Source organism: Erpetoichthys calabaricus, chromosome 3 (genome assembly GCF_900747795.2).
Source record: "Erpetoichthys calabaricus chromosome 3, fErpCal1.3, whole genome shotgun sequence".
NCBI lineage: Eukaryota > Metazoa > Chordata > Cladistia > Polypteriformes > Polypteridae > Erpetoichthys > Erpetoichthys calabaricus.
This window is the reverse complement of record NC_041396.2, coordinates 32265519-32283658: the sequence shown is the minus strand read 5'-3', so window position 1 is coordinate 32283658 and position 18140 is coordinate 32265519. Positions and strand designations below refer to the sequence as shown.

The window sequence follows — 18140 nt, the reverse complement described above, 5'->3', positions numbered from 1 at the left end:
TTTGACTTGGCCATTCCAAAACATTAACTTTATTCTTCTTTAACCATTCTTTGGTAGAACGACTTGTGTGATTAGGGTTGTTGTCTTGCTGCATGATCCACCTTCTCTTGAGATTCAGTTCATGGACAGATGTCCTGACATTTTCCTTTAGAATTCTCTGATATAATTCAGAATTCATTGTTCCATCAATGAAGGCAAGCCTTCCTGGCCCAGATGCAGCAAAAAAGGCCTAAACCATGATACTACCACCACCATGTTTCACAGATTGGATAAGGTTCTTATGCTGGAATGCAGTATTTTCCTTTCTCCAAACATAACACTTTTCATTTAAACCAAAAAGTTCTATTTTGGTCTCATCCGTCCACAAAACATTCTTCCAATAATAATAATAATAATAATAATAATAATTCATTACATTTATATAGCGCTTTTCTCAGTACTCAAAGTAGCCTTCTAGTTTGTCCACATGATCTTTAGCTAACTGCAGAAGAGCAGTAATTTTGTTTTGGAGAGCAGTGGCTTTCTCCTTGCAACCCTGCCATGCACACCATTGTTGTTCAGTGTTCTCCTGATGGTGGACTCATGAACATGAACATTAGCCAATGTGAGAGAGGCCTTCAGTTGCTTAGAGTTTACCCTGGGATCCTTTGTGACCTCGCCGACTATTACATGCCTTGCTCTTGGAGTGATCTTTGTTGGTTGCCCACCGAGGGTAACAATGGTCTTGAATTTCCTCCATTTGTACACAATCTGTCTGACTGTGGATTGGTGGAGTCCATGCTTTTTAGAGATGGTTTTGCAACCTTTTCCAGCCTGATGAGCATCAACAACTCTTTTTCTGAGGTCCTCAGAAATCTTCTTTGTTCGTGCCATGATACACTTTCACAAACATGTGTTGTGAAGAGCAGATTTTGATAGATCCCTGTTCTTTAAATAACACAGGGTGCCCACTCACACCTGATTGTCATCCCATTGATTGAAAACACCTGACTCTAATTTCATCTTCAAACTAACTGCTAATCGTAGAGGTTCACATACTTTTGCCACTCACAAATATGTAATATTCGATCATGTTCCTCAATAAATATATGACCAAGTATAATATTTTTGTCTCATTTGTTTAACTGGTTTCTCTTTATCTACTTTTAGGACTTGAGTGAAAATCTGATGATGTTTTAGATCATATTTATGCAGAAATATAGAAAATTCTAAAGGGTTCACAAACTTTCAAGCACAACTACAATATGCTACTCTAAATGACTCGTGTGTTGAAATAGACCTGGAAGGTTTCAAAACATAACGCTATGCTACCTGTATTTTACAGAATTTGACTATATGCTGAATTTTATTATGTTGATATAATCAGTAACGTGGCATTGAGGGTTATTGGCAAGGCTTTGGATTTCAGCATGTAAAGTTGTCAGTTTACTTGGTGCCACATGCTCATTATGTAACCCATAGTAAGATGCTACCAGTGCTGCAGTTGTAAAATTGAGCAATATCTCTGCACTTACAAAGTACTTTAAAACACTGTTCTCTACACAAATAGCCATTTGCAAAATAAGGTTTATATTGCTTATCCTCTTTATATATTTTTGTCTTTAGCCTTTTGTTAGTTAAGGTTATTACAATAGGAAAATGTAAGATTTCATTTGGAAAAAATGCCTCATTATTTGAACAAAAATATCCTTTGTGATTCATATAGTCAATGTGGACTGAATATGATTGATTCTGAAACTTCCAGTACCATTTTTAAGCTTAAGTAGATATCAAAAGACAAATTATGGTACATCTCTGACCTTGTTTTTCAAAAAGTTGGTGGTAATGGATTCCTCCTCTTTTGCAATTTTGATGTTAATAAACTCTCTTTTAAAGTAATCTGACATCCATAAGCAATCCTCAGTTTCTTAATTCATTACATACAAACACAATTCCTCCCCTCATATATGTTTAATTTGGAATAAAAACATAAAATATAATACTTTCCTTCAGCAGCTGGTTTAGAAATACTATGTTATTAATAACACATTTTTCATAATAATAGCCATTTACTTCTTATTGAGAATTTTTATAGAAATCTCGACTCCCAATATCAATTAAAGAATATGCAACTGGATTTGACACCGTAATGTCCGGGCTTATTACATTCTTATAAAAGTAATCATTGTGGATTGAAAGCTACATGTTGAGTTATACCTAATGTTAGAAGGTATGATTCGTTATTCAACTCTGTGCTGTGTGGCATGTTGGCATGATGCTAATATGACCTGTTAATGTGAAAGATTCACATGTCTTATACTAAATATGTAAAATCAAGAGAAACTGGCCTTATCTAAGCTACCTCAGTCACTAATTCAGAAAAGGGTTAGAATGAAAACCTAAAACCACAGTAGCGCTCTAGGACAGGAGTTGGGGGACCACTGGCCTAGGTGGATGTAAACCTTTGGACCCAACTGCAGCTCTAGAGACTCCTTCTCTTGTTTAGATCTAACGGCCTCGGGCACACCGCGCAAGTGCTACCGGCAATTATGCCTTTGAAAACGGGCGTCACGTATATAAATCGAGGATAACAGTTCTGAAGCATTTGCGTATAGCGTCAGTAGTAAAAACAACACCTTTTATAGCTTGTGATTTGGCGTACGTGAGTCAAACAGCAATGCATACTTAACACAGTTTTCAAAAACTACAAGAGCGACAATAACAAAAGTCGCGCCCCTCGCGTCCGTCACACGCGCGCTTCAATTTGTTCGCATTGACGTCATTTTGCTGGCTTATCCATTGGCGCTGATGCAGACAGGAGAAGCGTACCTGTACACCAGGCGCAAGCCGGCTTAGCGAACAGTTTCATTCATTAATTCTCCCCTGATGTTTTAAAAAATAAAAATTCTTAAAGCAGTGTGCACCTCTGAAACTTTGCCGTATTCACCATAATTGAAAATTTCCCCGAGTTTCATTTGGTTAAAATATAAAGCTCTCAATAAGATCGCGACCGTCAGCCAGTCATTCGCCTTTTCTAGACTCCCCACTAGAGGCGCTATCCTCGGCTCGCGGCCCCGCTTTTTTTTTTTTTTTTTTTTTTTTTTTTTTTTTTTTGTTGGAGATTCCGCCAACTGCGTGGTTGGAGAGAGACTTCCGGTCGGCAGCCATTAACAGTTTGTGGAGGCGAGAAGCTACTGGAAGTACTGGGAACAGAGGACTAGGGCAGGTAGTGATCCGTTGTGGGTTGTATGCTTCATTTGGAAACGTTTCCTCTTCTGAAATACGAAATTCTGATGTGTAATATCGCGGTAGAATACAGGCGGGAGAAACTGGGTATTCTGGGGTTGTTACGGCCTGCTAAGCTAACGAGAATGGCACCTTGCAGCCTCGGCCGCAGAAATATTTAAATAATTTAATCGACGGTAATAGGGAATTTGTGTACACCTTTAGATGTTTAGTATACATGGATAATTTTACTTCGTCCGCGCAAAGCTTATCATATAGCGACTTCTATTTTATTTGGCCCCATTGTTGAGCTCTTCATTCAGTCGGCCTGTATTGTATTGTCTTGTCTTGGTTACACCCCGGTCATAATTTTTTTTTTTTTTTTCGAGTATCGTATGGCTGGTTCTTTCCAGGTAATCATTTTGAGGTTCTTGTGTGCCGTATTATTGTTAGAAATACTGCATTGCGGTATTTCCGATCTTTCTTGTTTTGTGTCTTCTTAGTCCACCAGTCCGGGAATTGCATTGTAAAGCACGAGGCTGGCGGTTCGCCTCACGCAATCTGCGTCGCTCTTAATTCATCAGCAGTCGGTGCGCACATTGTATAAGAGGATAGAATCTGCAGCAATGTAATATACGAATTATTTTTAATGGTTTAAACTAAGTACATGTAAATATTACAGGGTCAAAAGATTAACTTCTCATAGTTTTGGCAATTTGAGATAAATAAACGTAAATATTACAGGTTTGAAACTTAAAACTTCTCAAATAGACCAATGTCTCTCTTTTTAGGGCTCTTAATCTTAAATCCAGTTTATTCCTGAAAGAACTATTTTTCTAAATTTTAATTAGCATGTTTTTGCGGAAGAAGGTAATCTGTTTAGTGTAATTTGCATTGAAGAGCAACGTCTGCTGTTGGAGACAAGGCACCAGATTATTAAGGCTCTCAGTCATAAATAACAAGTTAATTAAAACTGGAAAAAAAATTATTTAGCGGCAAAAATTGGTTACTATTTTAAGAAAATGGTTAGAATGAAATTATGCAGCCACAGTGGCCCTCCAGATTTGGGGTTAGACACCCCTAATTTTTATAAATTTATTAATATGCATGATGTTGGTGTAGCGTAGTGGTTAATAGTTTGGACTTAAAACCCCAAGATTATGGGTTCAAATCCTACTCCTGACACAGTGTAACCATGCACAAGTCACTTCACCTGCCTGTACTCCAGTTTGAAAAAGTAATGTAACCCATTTTATTTCAAATGTTGTAGGTCACATTGGATAAAGGCATCAGCCAAATAAGTAAATGTAAGTGATTTACAAGTGTTACAGTAAGGCAAGGATCTTCACTCATGGTCCTGAAGGGCTGCGCGTTTTTGTTTCATCTAGTTTCCTAATATGACTGTCCTTGCTGATTACGGAATTTGGTATTTAACTATATTTCTTGTTAGTGCTTTTTTTTCTTACAAGACCAATTTTAAATACATTGTAGAAATCAATGAAAGCGAAAAGGGGAGCATTATGAGGTGAAAAATCTATTCTGGTCTACAGAACATTCGGAAATTGAAACTATACAATGTTATTAAAATTTGACTTGGGTGAATGAAAGCACTAACAAGTAATGTAATTAAATACAGCAAGTTTCTTTATCAGCTAGGACTGTCTTCTAAATATGAAACTGGTTGGAACAAAAACCTGAAGTGATTGCGGCACTTTGGCATTATGAATGAAGATCCTTGCTTTAGGCAAATACACATCTGAAAATTAAAGGTAATGTATGTATTTGTAACAGGGTTATGCAGAAAGACTATTTACAATTTTTGCAGTGCTTGAAATACACAGGTTCTGAACAATTATATAGAAATTGTCAAGAAGTAGTTGTTATAGATACCCACTAAACACTTTTTTTCATGCACAGTCCAGTGTAACATGAAATAATTAACTCTGATCTCAAGAGGAGCATCTCTTTTGTAAGTTGGTTGCAGTGGGTCCACTACTGGCTAATGTATTACACAGGTAATGTAAGACGTTAGAGGTTAAATCACCCACCTGAGTTATCATGTGGACACCCATCCCCACAATCGCTTAACTAACCAGATTCCATTAACAGGAAAACTGTAGTGCTTTGCACATTTGTGATTAATTTTAACTCTGCCCAATAAATGAGTACTTGAGAAATTTAATTTGTAGTGCATTATCCTGTACATCCTTCTCTGAGATGGACAGCCCATGGTGGAGAAAAAACATTCTTGTCTTTGTTCTGGGTATATTTTAAGGTAACATATACTCTATTTATTGTTGTGTTTTTCCTATTACAGACTTAGCCATGCATAGAGACTCCTGTCCACTCGACTGCAAAGTCTATGTTGGAAACCTGGGGAATAATGGGAACAAAACTGAGCTAGAGCGTTCCTTTGGCTACTATGGACCCCTGCGCAGTGTTTGGATCGCAAGGAATCCAGCTGGCTTTGCCTTTGTGGAGTTTGAAGATCCTCGAGATGCAGCTGATGCAGTCAGGGAACTTGATGGGAGGTGGGTGCCCTTGCAGTTAGCCGTTTGTATGTTGTATGGTAGCACAGCACACAAAATATCTTTGTAAACCACATTTCCTAGGACTCCACTATCTTCAGAATAAAATGTGCATTTTGGAGTGGTATATATTTGTATTGTTAGTCATCACTTATTTAGTAAACAAAATAGTGTAAAAAAAAAAAAAATTTGAATGCATTTAAAAAATAAGCCGAAAATATTTAACTACACACTCGCAGCTGTGGTAGTTTTCTTTTAAATTTCAAGCATTCATTGTGTCTCCACTAGATTGAGGATTACTGCATAATTTCAGGACCTCCCAAGTAAAAATCACAACTGTGATACTAAAATGAAATGGGAAGGTATTTGTACATGGTGCAAAATAGACCTTTTGGAGTATTTACTGCTGCATTTGCACGAGGTTCTTCTCAAAATTTGTCATTTCTGCTTCTATAATATCTTAATATCTGCATATTTTTTCTTAATAGCTGGCACATGTTTTTCATTGGTAAGTCTGTTGAACTAGGCACCCAACCCTTTATAACTAGTGTCAGGGTGGAGACACCAGGTTTACAAGTTCTGGTTCCGATTCTGCCTTCTCTTTCTGACAGCAAATCAGTGACAAGGGATGTCAAGTTTAGCCCTTAAAGATTTGTGTGTTGTAAATAACATTGTGACATCTCATGAAGTTTTAAATTGAAATTTACACAAATCAATATGTGAAAGCATAATTTGCAGTTCTTTGGTTGGGATCGGATAAACTATATTTAAGTTTGAAACGTAATTCCACCCTTGCAAAAAGTTTTAACGAGTGATGAGAGAGATTAGTATATGTAGTGTAGTTTGAATGAACAGTTTTTATAAACAAATAAATGTTGACTAAAATTATTTAATAACTACATTATTCAATCATTTGGTGCTGTTTGGTATTTGATACAGTGCACATAAATCTTCTAGGGAACTGTCAGATTAAGTTTTAATGTCTGTTCATTATATTGGCATATAGCACTGCATGGAACCAATAGTCTATAATTGCAACAAGACTTTTTGATTTGCAATTATAAAATTATATATTTTAATCTAATAGCAATATGAAGACTGCTTTTATTTTGATGTTTTGCAATTAAAAAAAAAAAAAAAAGGTCTGCAGTTACTATATGGGTAATTTTACAAAGACAAACCTTTTTAACAAGGAGATTGTGATTGGTGGAAAAAAGTTTCAATGAGTTTTTTGTTTAGCTTTACTAGTGTGGCAAACATTGTTTATTACTTTAAATTTAATCAAACACTATTTTCACCTTAGTGTGTCAAAGGAAAGAAGGACGAGAGAGTTCAGGGTTCTTTTTCTTTTCCGATATCTGATATAGTTAGATTTAAATTTAAATGTCTACCGGGACTTTTCCTAACTCTGAAACAGTACGTTAATCCAGATAGTGCTTCTAGCACTTTTAGTCTGAGCATAGCAGTACAAACTACTATAAAGTCTTTCTTTTTTTTTTAACTTGGTATTGTAAAGTTTGGCGTGTAAACTAACTGATTATATGTGGAATAATCTTCCCCCTTTGTCCATATAAACCAGTTTACTATTACTTTAATCTTTTGTTATAGTCTCTCTCACACAAGCTTTCTCAAGCTATGTGATGTGTGTGTATTTTGCTGGCGAACAGGAAAATCTGTTTTATTGTAATGAGCTGGACTAGCTAAAAATGAAAGTACACAGATTTCTTGCAATATAACTGCCTTGGATTATTGCAGTGTGCCTAGGCAATTTGAAAGTATCAGCTTTATTGTAGGAGTTATTTGCTTATAGATGTACATCATTACATATGGCTATGAAGGTGGATAGAGAAGGGAGGTGTACAATGCAGTATTTCAATATGTTTAGCTTTTTTGGTAACCTCTTATTATCCCTTTTTAATACTACTTAGTTCTCATGTTGCTCTCTTTCACCCTGTTTCTCACTAGATAAACAAATGTTTATTGTACATAAATTTAGATGGCATTGTTTTGTATTCACTAACTCAAGTTCCAACAAGCTTAAAGACCCCCCAAATAGATAAAAAAAAAAAAAAATGAAACACTGACCAGGTATGTAGTTATAGCTAAATAAAACACCAACCAGGTATGTAGTTATAGCTACAAGTCATGTGTGTGGATCTTGATAGAGTAAATATTCCCAAAACTTTCCATAAAGCATCAGAATACTTTGGATGCTATTCCTTTCCTCATGGTGCAAACAGTGTGAAGTGATCCCCTGCCTAGTTATTAGAATGGGCTGATATTATTCAGCAAACATCTTTCTCAAAGGGAAAGTGATAAGCAGTGCAGACAATTTATATTTGTCAAATCTTTTTTCTCCTCAGTGTAGATTTGCCAATTATTATTGTTAAATCGCCTTGCTGCCTCATCCCGTCGCTTCTTCTGAAGTGCCTTCCTGGACTTCACCACCAGTCAGCTGATCACTCTTTACCAGGAAGACGGGGCTCCTCGAGGCCTAAAATTGCTTCCCATCCAGCAGGGGGTCTCCCAAGCATGACGCAGTGGGGGTCTGGGTCTATTTTGTTTCCTTTACTCCACTCCTCATCTCTGGGACAACTAGTGCCAACCAGCAGAATGCTCACTCTATGAGCTCAGAGCTAAGGTCAGCAGGCCTTCTGCAGCCCGGATTCACACCTGCAGGCTCCAGATATCTCATCCTGTGCTTGCTACAGTCGTGACTTCATTAGGTGAGCCATGACCAGTCACTAAAGGTAAACACTCGCCATGGGTAGTCTTGGGGGCACGGTCAAGCTGCTGACAGCCTGTCAAGGGAACCTAGTCTTTACATTCTGCTTGCGCTGCTGGTTTCTATTTTGGCACCTGCTGAAGGCTATCTTGCTAGACTGAAAGATGCCGAAATGTGAAAGTCTGACTTAACCAGATTGCTCTACATCCCCAGCCTGGAGAGGACTGTGGGTATAAATGGGATTTCTTGAAATAAAGTGTACATTTCTTACAGGTGAAGTTGCCTTCCGTCAGGACCTGTGCCAATAAGTTTGCACGTTCCAAGAGTGCTCTGCATGGAATAGGATGCTTCATTATGATTGTTGATTTAATCTTTGTTGTTATACAGGACACTTTGTGGATGCCGAGTCAGAGTAGAGCTGTCCAATGGAGAAAAGCGTTCACGTAACCGGGGCCCACCACCTCCTTGGAGCCGACGTCCCAGGGATGACTATCGTCGCAGGAGTCCTCCACCTCGGCGAAGGTGAGCAACAAATATCTGAATTACATTAACAATACACGTAGTCTACCTAAACATAGTCTACACAGCCACAATGTCTATGCTATGCAGTTTCTGAATTTTTTTTTTTTTTTCGTCTCTATAAATGCAAATTGTTAGAGATGTGTTTCATACTCCAGGTAATGATTGTATTAACAGAACTCCACTATGACACTAGCTGTGTATTCTTGTCTTTCAGATCCCCACGTCGACGGAGCTTCAGCCGTAGTCGCAGCAGGTAATGTTGCATTCAGTAGCTTCTGTTGACAGTTAAGTTGAACTGAAATTGGACTCTCAGCCATGAGCTACAGTGTAAATCTACTTTGTTCACCATGAGTTGCCAGAGTTTTTAAACTTGTCTGCAATTGGAGGTTTTCTGTTCTGTCATGTGCACTACCCCATATGTACTAAAATGTTCATTCAAGATGATCATATGAAGAAGCAGTCTCTGGGCTAGGTGAAAGTGCAAACTACATTTGAGCAGACATTTAAAAAGTTTTAATGCTTATTGCAAGTTGAATCCTCATTAAAATATTTTCATTTTATGCCATTAATATTTCTTAGTGTAATGATAGCAGTCAGCTTTGTAATGCAGTAGTACAAAGTACAACCAGCAATCTTGCACAGCTGCTTGGTCTGAAGCTGCAGCTTCTGTTACTCTGAACTAATGCAGAGTGTAGTATTAAGCTCTGTTTTACTTATTTATTCTGAGAAAGTGTAACTTTATTTTTTTTTACCAAGATATAAGAAATTTTGCTCTTGGTAATCATTTGTGACGGCATTCAATATGACACTGATTTAGAAATCGGTAAATTAAAGACTTTACAGGATATTGTCTGTTAGTACTGACAGCCAAGCCATGTTTAATTAATAACATGCAGTGGATGAGATGAAAATCAAGCCAGTGGCAAAATGGTTTCTGTAACTAAGAAAGTTGCAGTGCATTTCACTAACATGAAAGATTTATGCCAATTATATAAGCACTAAAAACAGTTATGCCAATTATATAAGCCCTTGTGGAGCAGTAACAAATTGCGTTTCATTTAGTTTTACTTCTGAAATGTTAATGTTGTTTACAAAATCATCACACTACTGAAGGAAAGTTTAATTTAAACAGATAAATATAATTACAGACATTAATCAGCTTTGATCAGTGCAGTTTATTCTGCAAAGACACTTTTTTTTATTTAAAGTGGTTGTATAAGCAGCTTTGTCTGCCATGTTAATCATCTTTGGTCATGATTGTGGGGTTTGGATGTAATCCCATTTATTGCAATGCCAGTATGTTTTTCTGAAGTTTCAAGGTGGTACTTTGCAAAAACACTGCAACATTTATTTTGTTGATTTTAAATTGGTGTTTTCACATGCCCTGTAAAGTACCTAATGACGGTGTGCTTTGTGAAGTATAATGTATGGTAGTGCTTTCACTAGAAGCTATTACTGACTTTCTCATGAAGTTTGCATATTAAAGTATACATTTTTTTTTCCAAATACATGTGGCTGTGGCTACATATTTGTTACTTTCTCAAGTACACATGGCTTTTAGGGAGACTTGGTAATGTGCTGTTTTCACAATTTATGAAATTTTGCTTAACATTACGGTCTGAAGAATATGTAAGAGTTACTCAATTTATTCTCAGTACCTGTAACAGTTCGTTGTTAAGTAATTTGGGATAGAATTTTATTTTTTTGTTTTGTTGTAGCCAAATTTACAGTTCACAAAGGAGCAGAGCACAGTGTGAAGTTCTTATAGTTTGCCCATTCTAACTTTGGGTGCACATGTGAAGTAGTGAATACTGCAGTATTCAGGTGAATGTAGTAGACCAAGCACATAACATGTTAAGTGAATTATGATACAGACCTCTGACAACACCCAAAAAGAAGCAGTAAAAATTGACCAAATAACTGTATGCAATGTCTTTGACCAATCGAGTAATTTCATCAGTTTTTTTCTTCATATAAATGTTTCATCCTGTTGTATACAACAGGAGGGAGACCTAAGTAGTGAAGTGCAAGCTTCTCCAATTTCTTACTGATAACGTCAAAGTTAGAACTGTTCAAAGTATGAATCAGCTTTGAAGTACCTACCATCATGTACTCTGGAGTTTACAGGTTATAGTGTTGCATATTAGATGGCTTTTCTGGTTAAAAAAAGAGTTGACTTCAACTCTAATAGACTCTGCAAAACAACTTGCAGGGAAAGGGCTGTTTTTTTTCTCACTGAGCAAATGGCTATTCCTTTTATTGATGACAAAAGTATAGATGTCAAACCAAAAGCATAAGTACGCTGATACTGGAAGTGTTGTGCAAATCTGAGCTAACAATCAGAAAAATCCAGTAATATTACCAAGTGACATAGAGTTACAATACTTGGCACTGATTGAAGACATTTGCAGTTTCAGGGTCAGTTTAGGAAATAAAAATTGTGATAAATGGTTGCGTTAATCAGAAATTTGTTTAATAATTTGCCAGGTCCTACTACACAGTTTAAAAGTTTACTCTGTTTTAGAGAATAGAAAGATTTAACAGACCTGAATCTTGATTTTCTGCATTTAACATTTTCTCAAACAAAAAAAACTGACCCAATTTGAATGAGTGCAGTTGTGTGTACAGCTATGTCTGAATATGCACAGCTTTTTATCCAGGGCTGGTTCCTCCTTTTCACCTGATCCTACCAGGATAGGCTTCAACTCTCCTAAACTGTGTGGTTGAAAAGGAAAACAAAATGACTTACAAAACGTTCTGAAATTGAAAACCCCTAACGGTACAGGGTCTCTTTTTTTGCAATGGTTGTTGCGACTCACTGAAATCCTGTCAATTTATTAATTTTAATGTTATCTAATGCAATGGCCATTGCCTTTTCAGCCGGAATTTGATTCAGATCAAGCTAAAAGTTGCTCCCTGCTGTTTTTTTTAAACGTATAATAACTCAATGAAGTTTGTAAGGCTTTTCTTGCCTGCAGTATCCATTTATTTAGCTTTAATTGCTAATAGGTGAGCAAGCTTAAATGCTGTTGAGTTATTCATATATTGTTGGTGTTATGGTTCATTTGAATCAGGAAAGATTTAGTTGGTAGTATTGAGAAACATTTAACATAGTGTTGGGCGATGTGTAAGATTTCTGGTCAATCGGTTATCCCCTTAAATATCATTGATTGACAGTGTTTTCGCTGAGGTGTGGAAATTTAGAAAGGGGGAAACCACCATTTTAAGCCTGCATTGCTTTTCTGCAATTCCTGTAATTTTCACAAAAGGTATCACCATTGTTAATAGCTGTTCACTGTGACAAGGTATGAAGATGCCTTGTTTAATATAGAAAGGTACAGATTGTCGAATGGTTGGCCAATTCACATATTTGGCAACACTGTGGCCTGAAAGCAAATGAGCATGGTGATCCAAACTATTTAAACAAAATTATTTGTTGATTAAGCAAGATAGGGTGGTGTTTCTTTTGCAGAAGATTCAAAAAGGACAGACTTGATTTGTGTGCATGCCATCCAGAGCACTATGCAGGTTTAGCCAATGCTACTACTAGCACAAGTGCTGAAGGCTCTTCTCATCAGCTGTTAATTATGTCTGCTTCTGGTTTTTTAAAAAAAAAAAAAAAAAATCACTAAGTTTAACTAGGGTAGCGTGAGATGGACACAATGGTACCACAGCTGTTTTATATTTGTGAATAAATTATATTGCCTTTTGAAGCATTTAAAAGCATACGTATTTTTCATGTTAAGCTGCATACGTCAACCTTCAGCTCCTCCAAAATGCCCATTTGTACAGAAAATGAATGGTCGGCTAAAGGCTAGAGTTAAATTAAATGGGATCTGTTTCGTTTTTAAGAACCCATGTGAAATTCTTTTTGGAGTGGTGATGGGGATATGTGAACCACTGATTGCACTTCTGCACAAAGTCACATCCCTTAAGGAAGCCTCATGTATGTCTCCTGCACAGCTGATCCTATTTCCAAACACACTGGCTCACTGATGGTTTATTCCAATAAGATTAGATAAGTTGTTTCAGCAGGTACCAATGGCAATATAAAATAATGCTGGCTGCAACACAATTTTTGACAAGTCTGTTTTCAAAATCTCATATCTTCTTGGCAATTTCAGGCTTCAGTCTTTCACAAATACAGAAAAATGTAAGGAGTTGCATGTTCAAATTGGTCAGCTGTAGTGGTCATTGAACTAAGCAGAATTTTACCTCAAAACTCTTGATTCATGCATCCAAACTTACTGCAGCAAAGTTGCAGCTTTGGCTTGAGCTGTCACAATTGCAGCATTTAGAGTACAATCTCTGTCTCTTGTCTTTTTTTTTTTTTTTTAACAATACGCTTCAAGTGGCTTCTTCCATGGGCCTTCATTATCAAAAATATAAACTGTACAAAACAGTATGTCTACAATTTTTGAACCTTGCAACAGAAGAGATTGTCAGATTACTAATTTGTATTTTGAGAGGAAAAATGTAATCGGATTTGTACCTTTCTGCCAAAGGAAGGCTTAAAGTCTCTAGTTAATACAGTGCAAATACCGTGTATCCATATTTAATCAGGGTCCAAATGCTTAGTGTTAATGGGGTATTAATCATTTGGTTCAAATCTTACGCAGATAAACATTCATCAGCGATGTAAGTAATCAATCATCGATTGCTGCTGATATCGCCTCTGGGCACAAGCCTACTAGTAAATTGAGAATAATTAGTCTGTGGCATTCCCACAGTATTACTGGGATCATTGATAGGTCATTTCTGCTGTCTTTCATTCTCATACTTGTTTAATCCATGAGCTGAATAGTACCCTAGCAGCATTGGGCACAGAGCTGCAATCAACCATGGACAGGATGCCAAACCATTACACAGGGCATACATTAAAGACATACATTCAGTTGACAGTCTATACAGATATATAAATGCATACTGAAACAGCCATATTCAAATTTAGGATCCCCGGTGTTCTGGGACAGCATAGGAGAGATACATGACATGAATCAGCACTGGATAGGCAGCAGTAGATGACAGGTACCAGGCATCTGTCCAAGTATATTCACTCACCAATGACCAATTTTAAGTTTGTTAAAGCTGAAAGATCGAAATCTTTAGGGCAGAGTGGTGGCTCTGAGGCTAAGGATCTGTGCTGGTATCCAGAAGGTTGCCGGTCCGAATCCCCGTAACTGCCAATAAGAGATCCTACTATGCTGGGCCCTTGAGCAAGACCCTTAACCTGTAATTGCTCCAGGGGCGCTGTACAATGGGTGACCCTGCGCTCTGACCCCAAGGGGTATGCAAAAACTAACAAATTCCTAATACAAGAAATTTGTATAAGGCGAAATAAAGAACAAAAAAAAAGTCTGTCTGTGATAAAAGGTAGCAGTCTTCTTTTTAACTACTCCTTTTGAATTAGTCTTTTGTTCCTAGTGCTCCAGATAACAAAGCTAATGTGTAAATTGATTTGGATAAAAGTGGTTAATCATAAATCCTTAAATGAACTGTAGGTGCCTTATTCTGGTAAGAGTTTAGTCAGACGTGTTTGCCTTCAAACATGTAATGTTGAATGAAAAAAGTAATCTATAACAGTAAAGTGTTTTTGGATGCTGTCATCGTAATGTTCTGTGTATTCATTCAGTTGAAGCCTTTAAGGTTTTAAATGCAACTGTAAAAACTGGGTTCCAAGTATTCTTGTATTTACTGATTTAATTTTTAGATTGCAGGGTTATATTTTTCCCAGTTTATAAAATCAGTGGCCGAAAGGCCTAACCAAAACCTGAAAAACAGCCCCAGACCATCCAGATTTGTTCTTCAGACTACCAGATAGTAAAGCGTGATTCATCACTCCAGAGGATAAGCGTCCTTTGCTCAAAAGTCCAATTGCAGTGGACATTACAGCTCTCCAGTCGCCTCTTTTCATAACACGTTGTAATTCTAGGTTGTGTTCAGCTTCCCAGCTGTGGAACCCATTTCTTAAGCTTCTATGCACAATGCTAGGGCTGCTGTTGCTTCTAGAGGCAGTTTGAAACCCTTGTCTACCATTGATGTTGATGCTCTTGGACACTTTCACTTAAAAATATTGTTTACAGTTGACCTAAACAGATCTAGCAGAGCAGATATTAAATGTACTGACTTGTGGCAAAGGTGGCATCCTGTATGGCTCATTCTACTGGTAATGTCTGTCAATGGTGGTTGCCTGGCTGTGTGCTTGATGTTATGCACCTGTTAACAATTATGCACATGAACTCAATTGTTTCAAGTTAAGGATTTGGCCATGTAGTGTGTGGTTTTTTGATAAATTTTTTTACAAACCTATTCTTAATTATTACAATTTTCAGCAGATAATAGTTTTAATTGATATATTTGTACTTGTCAGCTTTTTCAAAAATATGCTTTTTTTTTTTTTTTTTTTTAAAGATTTGTATATTTATTGTATATGTATTTCTATTAATGGATTTCATTGGTACATTTTTTTTTTTTTTTTTTATCAGATCTTTGTCAAGAGATAGGAGGAAGGAACGTTCTTTATCTAGGGAGAGAGACCATAAACCTTCGCGTTCAGCATCTCGTTCTCGTAGGTAAGTAGATAAGCCAATAAGTAAGTGTACAGGCTAGCAGAAACAAAGAACATGCCAGTAACTTTAATTTACATTAACAGTAACATAATATAGCAGGTCATTTGTGGCCCTTTCTTGGCCTCATCCCCGTTACCTCTCCATCTAGCCATCCCTTTCCATGCCTAAACCATTTTAGTCTGTTTCTCCCCTGAACAACACCTATCACCTCCACACCAAGTCTTTTCCTTAACTCCACATTAATTTTCCTCTCACCATGTGATACTCCATTTATCCATCCGTCTGATCATTCTCACCCCTGTTCTGTCCAGCATTCCTTCTTGTTTTGCTTTCATTGGTCATGTCCCACATTAATAGAGCATTCTACTGCTCACAAACATTTCTCAAACTCTGTCCTTCAATGTCAAAAATGGTTCTTTATAAGAAAAAATTGGGGACTGCTCCTGGAATATCATCAAAGCACTTTCCCACGGTCATTATCTCTGATATGCTTCTACCTCCATCTACAGTATGTTAGACTCAACCATCCCCTCTTGCATGTTATAAGTATGTAAAGAGGATTAGACTGAAGAAGGGCTTATTGCCTAAAAAATCTCTTCTAGAAAACCCACTTAATGATGAGACTATTTAATGCTCACAAAGTGAAAATAAAGTTTTCCAGAATTTGGTGAATGTAACATTTTATTCTAAAATCTGTTCTGTAAAGCAGTTATGTCCTTATTTACCATTTTGTTTTACCACCCAACTTCAACCTCTTTTTGCTTTTAATTTGGGGGAAAATAATGCTGTACCTTTTAACACTTTAAAAGATTTCTTTGTATTCGTTAATTAAAATTAATGTAAAGTTCACTATTTTCTTTTGTCTCATGCAGTCATTCCCGGTCACGTGAAAGAAAATGAAGGCTGATGTTGGAGACGTTCATCAACGTTCCACTTTAAGCACTAAATGTGCTGTCCTTTTATCCTTTTCCCTTCAACCCCAGTTTTATTTTTATTATTTTTTTTTTATACCTGCTTTGTTCTCAGTGTTGATTGAGGCAGTTAGAGCGTCACATGTTCTCTCGTGCAAGAAAATACGACGAAGAAAATGCATATTTTCCTGCTGAGGTTTTATAGAGATCTTTATAGAGATCTGAAAGTAGAATTTTTGTTTCACAGTCTTTTATAAAAAGTATTTGCCGCCTCATAAGGTTATACTTGTTATTCATGGGCTGTTGTGATTTTTTTTTTTCTTTTTAATTAGTATAAATAAAGGTGTCTGAAACCATCAGAATGTATATTTGTGTGATTTCTTTACTGGTATCTTTATATTCAGCAAGATAAACTTCATTCTCAATAATGGATCATTAAATGAGACCCACGGCAGCACTCTACAGCTTGTCACAGAAGTCAAAGGTATCTGCAGATTATTGAAAACTGCATCTTTTAGCAAAAAAATTTGGATGGTCATCGGTGACAATTGACCATTGCATAGTCCAATAATGTGGCCATTCAAGATTTGCAGAGTTCTGGAGCTAATCTGCTACATGCATAGAAATAAGTTGCATTAACTATGCATTGACTGTACGGTTTCGACTTCTATAACAAAAATGCATACCTCAATTTTTTTGTTGCCTATTAAACACATTGAATGTACAGTAAATATTCCAACAGTTTTTATGTAATATCTATATAATATGGATGCTTTGTGAGATGTGTCTACCCCACCCATATTAATAAGAAATTGTATCAACACCATGAATATGAATCTACTTTGATAGTGGATTGAGCTCCAGACAATTGTGGACAGCATCTCTCCTTTTTGTTTTAAGGTTTCATTATATTGTAATTCATAATGGCTGTCATTTAACAAATGAATTCTACAAATATTTTGATCTACACTATTAATTTTTAATTTAAAGAAAATGCCTATGTATTAATGTTACAAGTAAAGCCATTTGTGCCAGATAAGAGAATTTCATGGGCTTCCTGGCATAGCAGTGTGCCGTCCAAGCAGCCTTTATGTAGTGCCTCTCTCTAGCATAGATGTACACATTGATCAACCGGTTTAGAGAGCCAAAGATGGCAGTTTAGATATTTCTGGTGCAGTTTAATGGGTCTAGAGAGGATCAACTGCCCAAATTCAGGAGTGCAAAAATTGTGGACAATTATCCAAGAAGACTCTAAGCTGTGATTGGACCCAAAAGGGCTTCTACAAAGTACTGACTACTTAACAAAAAATTTCAGTTTTGATTTTTAATAAATTTTCAGAATTTCCTGAAAACATTCTCTCACTTTATCATTCTGGGTTATTAAGTGTAGTGCAATGGCAAATTTATCCTTTTAAAATCACATCGACTTACTGACCTTTATGCAAAATGCATGTTTAAGCATTCAGTCACTTTGATCAGTTTGGTTTTTCAAATAGAATGCCATGTTGTTGTTCTACTCTTTTTTTTTTTTTTTTTTTTTTTTTTATTCCTTTAAGATTTCCCAGCCCAAAAAAATAAGATTCACCCATAAATTGATTTAAATATTTTTTTGCATCTCTTTATGTAGACTTAATGGTCATTTTTCTATTAATCATTAACTGCCTTTGTATATAGTACCTTC

General features: G+C 36.5%; 1 protein-coding gene across 1 annotated transcript; it reads left to right on the top strand.

Annotated features, from left to right (window-relative positions):
* Nucleotides 1–3081: 3081 nt before the first annotated feature.
* LOC114647887 (serine/arginine-rich splicing factor 3-like) lies at nt 3082–16821 on the top strand. The gene is made up of 6 exons (XM_028796565.2): nt 3082–3205; nt 5522–5735; nt 8845–8979; nt 9194–9232; nt 15465–15551; nt 16421–16821. The coding sequence occupies exons 2-6, from the start codon at nt 5530–5532 to the stop codon at nt 16446–16448; spliced, it is 495 nt and encodes a 164-aa protein (XP_028652398.2). The 5' UTR covers nt 3082–3205; nt 5522–5529; the 3' UTR covers nt 16449–16821.
* Nucleotides 16822–18140: the final 1319 nt, after the last annotated feature.

Excerpts from the sequence above, each read along its gene's own strand:
- LOC114647887 (XM_028796565.2), top strand. The coding sequence starts at position 5,530 with ATGCATAGAGACTCCTGTCCACTCGACTGCAAAGTCTATGTTGGAAAC. Across the intron at positions 8,980-9,193 it reads AGTCCTCCACCTCGGCGAAG|ATCCCCACGTCGACGGAGCT; the intron begins GTGAGCAACAAA and ends CTTGTCTTTCAG. Across the intron at positions 9,233-15,464 it reads TTCAGCCGTAGTCGCAGCAG|ATCTTTGTCAAGAGATAGGA; the intron begins GTAATGTTGCAT and ends TTTTTTTATCAG.